The sequence below is a fragment of the Podarcis erhardii genome (assembly GCF_964252035.2).
Source record: "Podarcis erhardii genome assembly, chromosome: 12".
Classification (NCBI taxonomy): domain Eukaryota; kingdom Metazoa; phylum Chordata; class Lepidosauria; order Squamata; family Lacertidae; genus Podarcis; species Podarcis erhardii.
Genome location: NC_138513.1, coordinates 20,877,587 through 20,887,551, shown reverse-complemented (window position 1 = coordinate 20,887,551; position 9,965 = coordinate 20,877,587). Strand labels below are relative to the sequence as shown.

Genomic DNA, 9,965 nt, shown 5'->3' with positions numbered 1-9,965 from the left:
TTTCTGTAGAATTCATCAGCGAACTTTAGCATTTATCTGAACATAGAATAGTGGGTACCTCTTTCTCTCTCTGTTTTGTTTTGTTTTTAATTCCACTTATTTCTTTCTACCTGCAGGTATTGCTATTTCCCTGCAGGTATTTATCTCTGTCTTTCGCTGCACACTTAGGGCATAGCTTTTTAGAAGTAGTGCCTGGTATGCATTTAAGAATTTCCCACCTTGCAGGACACAATATTGGGCATTATGAGATCAGATCAAACAATGGATCTTCGATCTGTGAGTACAGAGGAGATAATCTGCCCACTGTTGGCTCATTTGGTGCCTGTTGTGGTACCCACCACATCTGTTTCTGCTATCCCTTTTGCTGTTGTATCTGCTTCTGACGCCAGCATGATAGCTGCTTTGGGTTTGGGTTTCTAAGTTTGCCTCAATAAAGCAATATCTAATAGGCGATAAATAAGGATTGTTAATGACCTTCAGACTAACCAGGAACCTACACACAGGATGGAGGACAGTAACTTATATACCTCTTTGAATTCCTCCCCAGGACCACAGGATGACTTTGGATAAGTCCATGTGCTCATCTTGGTCTTCAAGGAGAATGCTGAGAATGCTTCTGCCTTCTCTCAGCCAGAGGCACCTATGGCTCTGTTTTGCCTGATATTGTTTAAGTCAGTGGTTCCCAAACTCTTCCACCTACTCTGACCATTTGAACATTGCTGAGAGTCCTTGCGGATTTTCTGTCTGTTCTAGCAATTAGAATGTGCTGTGCTAAGTGCTGTGTGATTTTTAATTGCATTTTTATAGACATGCCACGGACCACCTGAATGAAGCTTGTGGACCACAGTTTGGGAACCTCTGAGTTTTGCCACTCCTCTTAGCTCTTGGGACCACAAATCCAAATTTCAGACACAATTGGAATGCTGAATCAGCATTCAGATCATTCTATCACATCTGCAATAGCATTAGTGGCTTGGGAAGAGCAAGATCCCAAAAATGTTGACTAGGATTGGTCCTCTAAAGCATCACCATTTTCCTGCTTACCTTGCAGAGATGCAGCATTGAGAATAACCAACACTGAACTTGAGTGACTTGCCTTTATATAATAGAATTGCACAGCATTTCTTCCAATTCTGGCTGATCCAACAGCTGGCTCTTTCTTGGTATCTACAGTGGGGATTCCAAGGTCACTGTTGACTGCTATGATACCCACTTCTTTTGTTCCAAAGCTCTTTACTCCTGCTCTTGATCTGTACCCTCCACTGTGTTGTATGGTCCTAGCGTTGAATAAAGTAGACTGTTACCTTATCCCTCCAAGTGCGATTCTCATATAAGTGCAGGCCAGGGGTGGCTAACCTATGGCCCTCCAGATGTTGTCAGACTCCAGTTCACAATAGCCTCAGTCATCATGGCCAGAGGTCAGGAATGACGGGAGCTGTGGTTTAGCAGCATCTGGAGGACTACAAATTTCCCATTACTAGGTAGACCTTAAGAGCCTTGCTGAATGAACCAAAGGTCCATCTAGTCAAATAACCTGTTTCTTATAGTCACAAATCGGATGCCTCTAGGGAAGCGAAAAGTAGGGTGGGAAGGCAAAACCTTTCCCCATTGCTATCCTCAAGCAACTGATATTCAGTGGCATATTCTCTTGCCGCTGGAGTTTGGATGTAGCTAGCATGGCTCATACTCATTGATAAAATGATCCTCCATTAGTTTGTCTTCCCTCCTTTATGCTATTTTAAGCCTAGTGGTCATCACATCTAGGACAATCTGTTCCTTAATCATGTGATGTGCTTTATTTTGTCCATCCTGAATCCTGCCAATTACTTCCAACACCTGGTATTATGAGCGAGGAACAAAAAAAAATCATGTTCTTCTCATGTAAATAATAATCTCAACCTCTCATGTCTTCCCCACCACCACCCCAGTGTATTTTTCAAAACTGAAAAGCCCCAAACACCAGTTTGGCTTCATCTGGAATCTGTTTCAATCGCATGATCATTCTGGTTGCATTTTTTGGGTCGCATTTTCCAAATGCAGTTGTACCACGGGTCATTACAATATGGTCTGTTTTATTTTAATAATCTTACAGTTGCTGCCCACTTATTTTCATTGAGCTATTCATCATGACCCGAAGATCTTTCAGACCCTATTAGCCGGTACATACAGCCACATGCAGCTTGTTTGCTGCAGTATGCACAACTTCATTTATATTTAACCTCACTTGCCTTATTATTGCCCATTTCCCCGTTTTGGAGATGCCCTTTTGGAGCTCTGTGCAGTAAGCTTTGTTTTTCACCATTCTAAACTGGTGTCATGTGCAAGCTTGTCCATTTCCCCCCTAATTCCAGTTCACTTAGGAACAAGTTAATTAGCACTGATTCCAGTACAGATCTTTAGAAAGTCCATATGTGTCTGTCTTGCATTTCAAAAAGTGTTCACTTACAGTTCCTTGCTTCCTGTTTTTCAATGGATTACTAATGATAAACTTCTAGGTCCATCATATCACTTCAGATAGAGCTTTGGAGCTTCTGCCAAACTGTTGTCTAACTCATCTTTCCTCAGTGATGGTCTATGTTTATATGTGGAACAAGTAAACCCCATGGATTGTCTCTTATCCTCAGAAAAACAGCAGTCGTGATCCTTTGTCAATGACATAGTCTTCCTGTGTGTTCAGTCTAACCACAACTTAGCAGTACCCCTACCATCTGCTCTGCCTGAGGTGGGCAAGGACTCTTGGAGGAGAATAGTGACGAGGACACCTGCCTGATGACTCTTGGGAGAATATCTACTAAATACAGCAAGATGGAAGACCCATAAATCACTTGTAAACATTTTTGGCTACGGAACTCAAGTAGAAGAGCTAGGAAAGACTTGCACCAGAGACCTCTGAGCCACTGCCATCTGGATCAGGAAATACTGGTCTTGCATGGTACAAATTGTCAGGAGTGACAATTTATTGCAATATATAATAAAAACATTTTTACTTGGGTTTACTATCGCAGTTTACTAAACAACAACCAATGTCTAAAATGCAAAATGTTAAACACATTTGCAAAATGCTATTGTTATTCTGAAACGGCATAATAAAACTATGGTCAGTATTGATGTTGAGTAGTGATTCAGTGATCTTCAGATGAAGATCTAGCTAGTGGTCTTCAGCAGCATATAAATGGCAATTAGTGGATTAAGTGCTTTAAAGTAGAATTGGATTCAGGATTGCATAATTCAGGAGTCCTGTTCTTGAAATAAAACTCATTTCTTTATGTACAAATCTTGCTTGCAGTGCCCCCACCCAATGTAAAAATACTATGAGCTAGAACCAGATCAAGTTAGTGAACTTGGGTTCCACTGAAATCAATCTCAGAACCATAGAATTATAGATTTGGAAGGGACTCTAAGGATCATCTAGTCCTACCCGCTGCGATGCAGGAATATGTAGCTGTCCCATGCGGGGATTGAACCTGCAACCTTGGCATTACCAGCACCACACTCTAACTGAGCTATCCATAGGTCATGCTATTCACTAAGTTTCAGTGATTTCTAAGGGTTCAAGTTAAGCACATAGAAAACCAGCCCAGTATTGTCTACTGAATTAGTTCAGCTCTGAATCTGGGCAAAAGCTGATCTAATTGCAGTTCCTGATGTTCAGATTCAAGTCTGTGAATATGAATGCACATTTTTTTAATTAAATCTTTTAAAGATGTAATTGCAACACAATATTAGTCAGTCTCTCTCTTTCAAAGATGGAGTTATTGCACCATTTCTTTAAAAAATTGAGAACCAGCTATTATGAAATATCTTCACAGAACTTCCCCCTTGAAGGACAAAAAAAATCTTTAATAGCAGGATTTCTTGCTTTCGGGGTATTGTAAACCGCAGTGACTTTTCATTTCTAATTAAGTCTCTTAAAATTAAACTGACTCCCTCCTTCCTTGCTATCTTTCCACCAGCAGTTAAAGACTTTCTTGTTCCAACAGGCTTTTAAGAATTGACTTATTAAAGAAAGGGCTGGTGCTGTGATATTTTTATTGCAATGCTTTGTATGTTGAGATAGATAGATAGATAGATAGATCGTTTTTAATGATTGCTCCCCCCACCCAGCTATTTCTATTTTAGCTGCAAGCCGCGTTGAATCCCTTTCAGGGAAAAAGGTGGAATCTAAGTAAACATAGTAATAATAAAAAAATTCAGTGGGACTTAATTTCTGAGCAAAAATGCTTAGGGTTGTTGTGTAAGGCTGCAATTTTTTTACCCAGTTACATGGGAATAAGCTCCATTAAACTCAGAGAGGCTTGCAGTGTAAGGATCAATTTGCAATAAAGGAATAAACACTCCACATGCTCCATAAAAAAAATGCAGGATATTGAACCATTGCAATTAAAGAATTTGAAGTGGATTGGTGACATTTTCCTTTGAAATAAGGGATAAATACAAAGTGTTTTGTATTCATCATTGCCTTCATTGGGTGCAGACATTTTCAGTATAAACATAAAGCTGTTTTTGTAGCTGATTGTATGGAGCAGTGTCCTCTTTATGTATTCACATGACGTAAACATGTATGTTGTCCTCTAGATCCGAGCCTTAGGCACATGCATTCTTGCAAACATAGAAACATGTTATAAGCAAGCTATACTTCAAAGTGCTTATCTTGTGAACTTGCCATTTAAATTGTGCAGTCATAGCAAAGACTCCCATTTCCAAAAAAAGGACAGTGTGTGTGTGTGTGTGTGTGTACGCGTACGCGTGCCTGACCTCTCCACCAATTTTAATTGATTTATGTCAGAGATAAGGAAGGGAGGGAATAGAAATAATAAGAAGATAAAGCATATTCCCATGTCTTTCCCAACCGCCCCAGCACATGGAAGAATACGTGTTATAATGTGAACAAGATGCTGCAGCTTCTTCACCACTTGATGGGCTGCTGCAATAACAGGAAACAGGGCAGCTGGCACGCAGCAGAGGAGGAGGCTGGTGGTTTTGAGTGCCCCTTCCATTAGCTACCTCTCTTCCCTGAGAAAGGGAAATGCAGCAACAAGAGCGGAGGTTGATGGGCAGGGTGGGGTGGGAGGCAGGAGTGGAAGGGGTGTGTAGTGGACAGAGGTGGATTTAGCGGCGAAACCTGGAAGTAACGTGCTCCGTTACTTCCGGGTTGCCACAGAGCGCAACTCGAATGCGCTCAACCCGAAGCACATTCACCTTGAGGTATGACTGTACCAAACTCCAGCCATGGAGGAAGGAAGTGAGTGGAAGCAACTTGCTTCATTCTGCTTCATGATTTCTGCTTGCGCAATGGAACTTCCCTGCCTCCCTCTGCCTGCATCCTCTTCAAATCTGCTCTGGAGGATCGGAGGAACCCCTAGAACAGATTTAGGAAGCACACAGAGAGGAAAGCCTGTGCACATGGAACACTGAGGACGGGGCTTGTGTGAACAACCCTGTCCATCTACACACCATGGGTCAGCAAACTAAGGTGCGCGGGCCAGATCAGGCCCAATTGTCTTCTGGATCTGGCCTGTGGACAGTCCGGGAATCGCTGCATGGATCACCAGTGCGCGTTCTTTCTCTCTCCCTCACACAGCTATGGCACCGCCGCATCCTCCCTCCTTCTGGCTTCTCCCCACCCTGCCTAGAGGAGGAAGGGGGCTAGGCTTTGTTGGTGCCAGCAGCAGCAGCAGCACTTAAGCGGCCGCCATTTTAAGCAGCCCCTCTCCAGAGCTCTTTTGTCATCACCAGCCCCTGCCGCTCATAAGACACAGGTAAGCAGCCACTGGGGTTTGTGGTGCTCTTGCATCATTTCCCCCCAAAATATAGTCCAGCCCCCCACAAGGTCTGAGGGACAGTGGACTGACCTGCTGAAAAAGTTTGCTGACCCCTGGCCTACACAGTTTTAGCCCTGAAGAGGCCTCCCATCATATGTGGTCTTCTAAATGTTCCACAAATCACCAACAGAAAACACACTTGTTTAAAGATCTAAGAGAATGGATACACAGCCAGAATGTGTACACAGTCACACCAGTCAAGATCTCAAGGACAATGATAGTTGGGAATGAATTAAAGAGGCTTTCTCCTATGTAGCAATGAGTATCATGTTTTGAATGAAAATTAAAAGAGCCTAGATGTCAATAACAACTGCATCAACAACCGACTGGAACACATTGTTTTCAAAACGGACAAATTTGTTGCTGGAAACGGCACCTGTTTTGTACAGTTGCCTGACCTTTCGGGTGTGTAGGCTTCCTTCCAGAGTACAGACATGTGGTGTGGCTGGAAAGGTTCATGTTGGCTTTTGTAGGTTTTGATTGGAGGCATGTGAAAACATTCACTTCTCCATAACTCTGATTCCTGTGAACCCAATAAATCTGCTTTGAAAACTTCCTGAGACTCAGGGATTGCTAGATTCCCAAAATACCAACCCAGACATAATTACATTTATTAGTAATGTTACAGGTGATACAGTTTCTTATTTAAAAGCTTTTATTTTAAAAGGAGAAGCAAATGAATTTAATAAATCTGTGCACTCAGCTAAGGTGTATGGACGTTGCCTTAAGCCAGAGTTTAAATTAGCCTTCCTTCAGTTGCCAAACTGGAAGCTGCGCCTTGGTTCCCGAACATTTTGGAAGTCAAAGGACTTCTGGAATGGATTCCATTCTACTTCCAAGGTACATCTGTACAGCTATTGAAGTTCTGGCTCCGGTTGTTAGGAGAAGCCTGTTGCAAGGCTTCCCCACACAGCAAGAACTCTTTCCAAACCCCCAGGATATGGTGCACCGGGCCATTTATCAACAAGGTGCCACTTCTCAAAGGCCTACTAGAGCAGAAATCATAACCCCCCCCCAGTGGCGTAGCGTGGGTTGTCAGCACCTGGGGCAAGGCAAGTAATTTGCGCCCCCTAACCCATGGATTTGCGCCCCCTAACCCGTGGATTTGCGCCCCCTAACCCTAACCCACAGGTGTTGCGCCCGGTGTGGCCGCCCCCTGCCCCCCACGCTACGCCACTGCCCCCCCAAACCATCTGAAATTAAAGTGGGTGGCATCTCTGTAGAAGGAGATGCATATTTGGAATTCAAAAACGGGATCTGCTCAGGTGACTCTTGTGTGTGGCAGGGAGGAGGGTTTTCATACAGGAGGAGACATTGTCTTAAGGCAGAGGTGAACAGAACAGTGCAAATAATTTTTGATCTTGAAATAGCTCTCTCTTGCAACTATTCAAAGCTGTAAACTTCAAAATCCAGATGCACCCCATAACACATGGAACTGCAAAATGCCTGGATGCCTTCTTGCATGTCTGCAACTGTGATGGCCTGCGACTCGGGCTCGGGCTTGGAACCAGAGGAGTCTCAGTCCGCACCAGATCCTTTGCCTCAGGCAGCAGCTGAACCTAGTCTGGGGCCTGATTCTGAAGAGCCCCAGTCTGCACAGGTTCCCCTGTAACAAGCACCAGCTGGGCCGAGTCAGGGGCCTGAGCCTGCCCTGGCTCCAGATGCGGGGATTACCTCGTTGCCTCCAGCTGGGCAATCACTTACAGCTGCTTCACTACCAGTTGGGTCAGGAGAGGCTGAGGTGGCCTCTGGGTTTGGTAACCCACCGACAACTCCCGAGCTGCAGCAACTAAGGTCTGAGAGAAGGAGAGACCTGAGTACTCGCAGGAGGAGTGCTCACCTTTGGGCGAGACAGGGAGGTGAGTCACCGGGGGATCAGGACCAGCCGTTAACCTGACAAAGATAAAAGGCTGTTGGACCCCACCCCAGGTAGCAGGAGCAACATTGCTGTTTGCCAGAACTTGCCTGAGACCCTGTGCCTAACCTTGCCTGGTTTCCTGCCTCGTGGCCTGCCTTGGCCCTGTCGGACTAACTCCTCGCGTTGCTCAGGTTACCCCCCGGGCCCGGCACAGCAATGAATCTATTAAGGCTTTTCTCCCTCCACTTGGAGCAAATCTTGCAGAGGAAGGAGCTGAAATGGCATTCTTTGTGCAACATCAAAGCCAACTTCCCTCTCATCTGCTTTCCATTGAAGAGCTGATGGGTGGAGACACAGAGGGCCAGCTGAAATCCTGGAGTGAGTGGCCCTTGGACCAGAAGCTTACTCTCTTAAGATGAGCTGGGCTAAGGTTACATAAGTACTTTAAAGGTTTAAACCTGCACTTTGAAAATAGAGCATAGACATACTCTGGATGCTTGCTGACTGCAACAGGTTTCTGTTATAAATCCAGGAAGTAAAATGCACCTGAGGAGCGCAGACTAGCTTTGGGGGCAAAGGACAGGCTGTGTGGCACACATAGCTCTGCCTAGTTTCTGCCCCATAGTCTTTGCCACCTGAGGCAACTAACTACCTCTCTCTGCCTGATGATATGGGGTGGCACTTGTCTTGATTTGTATTCATTTGCTGTTCTTGATAGCTCTGGTGTTTTGCTGAGTTGCTGTTATTTCGTTTTTAAGACTAATTATTCCAATCTTCCCCCTTGAAGACAGGAACCACTGTGGGATCTTCAATATTGCTTTAAGCTGTTTTATAATGCTACATGCAGGGCTGCATCTAGGAATGAGTCAACATAATAAAGTCCATTTTGAGGCATTTCTATTTAAATATGTTTTTGTTTTAAATTACATTGATTTTACATGTTGAAGTTTGGCTTTACATGTTGAAACGCAAGATAGAAATAAGAAATAAAAATTAACAAGTACAGGCAAAACAATCACAACAAGTAGAAAAGCTATCATAACACACACACACACACACACACACACACACACACACACACACACACACAATTCTTGGAGACATTTGATGAGCCAATCTGTTTCCCACACACAACTGAGGCATTCCCAGAAAAAAAAATAAAAAAATGCTGAGCATTCATCACTTTATCACCTGCCATTCTGTGGAAGCTCTTCCTTCCTTTTTCCTTCAGCGGTGAAATTAGCTTAGAGAAGCAAAGTCTGAACGGTGAATTCCTGTTATTTCACAATGCCCTGTGTGGCAGGGCATTTCCTTATCATTAGGCAACCAGAATGCACTCCCTCAACTATAAGTTCTCAGAAATGAACACGGCTTTCCTCCTTGCTGGCTTCAACAAGATCTGCTACAAAAGGGAAACCTTGTATGGCGCATTCTGGCGGAAGGGAAGACAGTAGTAAACTTGCGTAAAATGCCTGTTTCTTTGCTTCTGGTTTTCCTTTCCTTACAACATTGCGTTTTTTCGCTAGTAGGTAAGTTCCAATCAGTTCTTTGCCAAGAATGGGGCTTTGCCAAAAATGGGGCAAGAATGGGGCTTGCAAATCTGATTTCTATTTTGGATCATTAAAACAAGTATACAAATACTGTATATATTTAGTATAGTGACTGGAACTGCATGCTGAGTGTTACGAGACAGTTGTAATCTGGTTCGGCATGTGCAAACAGCCCAACTGGGTTTTTCCTGCTGCTTGGTGTTTTGACTTTCCAAATTAGGTTTATTGAGGCTAACTGCAGCTGTCAGTTTTGATGTGCAAGTTTCATACCTGAATTAACAATTGCAAGGTTGAAATAGTCAGTTGTTGTTGCTGCTGTGAGTGCAGAAGATATTGAATGCTTCTCCATGTTGCATAATATTCAGATGCAAAGTTGAAAATAAAATTAGCTCATGGTTTTACCTAATTATTGTAAATCAATACTCATAAAAACGCAATAAATAAATTAGGACTGAGGATGTAATTTTGGGCACCTGGCAATGTACTGGTTTTACGTACAAGTCTGTCTCTTTGCGGGGGGGGGGGGTTAGCTTTGAAGGCAAGAATAGTTCATTTTTCATGTGACTAGCTGCTTAGTACATCAGATGCCCTGGCCTATTCACACATTTAGTTGCATGCAGCACACTAATGTGCAGCAGGAGCTGTGGGCTATACTTCTGACTCTTATACTAAATTTTTGCGTTGATCATGAATTCCTGAAAAGAGAATCTCTGCATTGATTGAGTGATTATTTAA

At 43.5% G+C, this 9,965-nt stretch overlaps 1 protein-coding gene across 1 annotated transcript in view; it reads left to right on the top strand.

The window, feature by feature from the left end:
- The first annotated feature begins 9,010 nt into the window (after positions 1-9,010).
- The window catches only part of LOC309353004 (macrophage mannose receptor 1-like), a 51,225-nt gene continuing 50,270 nt past the window's right edge, over positions 9,011-9,965 (top strand). The window contains exon 1 of the mRNA XM_081881846.1: positions 9,011-9,209. Within this exon, the coding sequence (XP_081737972.1) occupies positions 9,149-9,209 (61 nt within the window). The 5' untranslated portion in view covers positions 9,011-9,148. The remainder of the gene's footprint in view (positions 9,210-9,965) is intronic.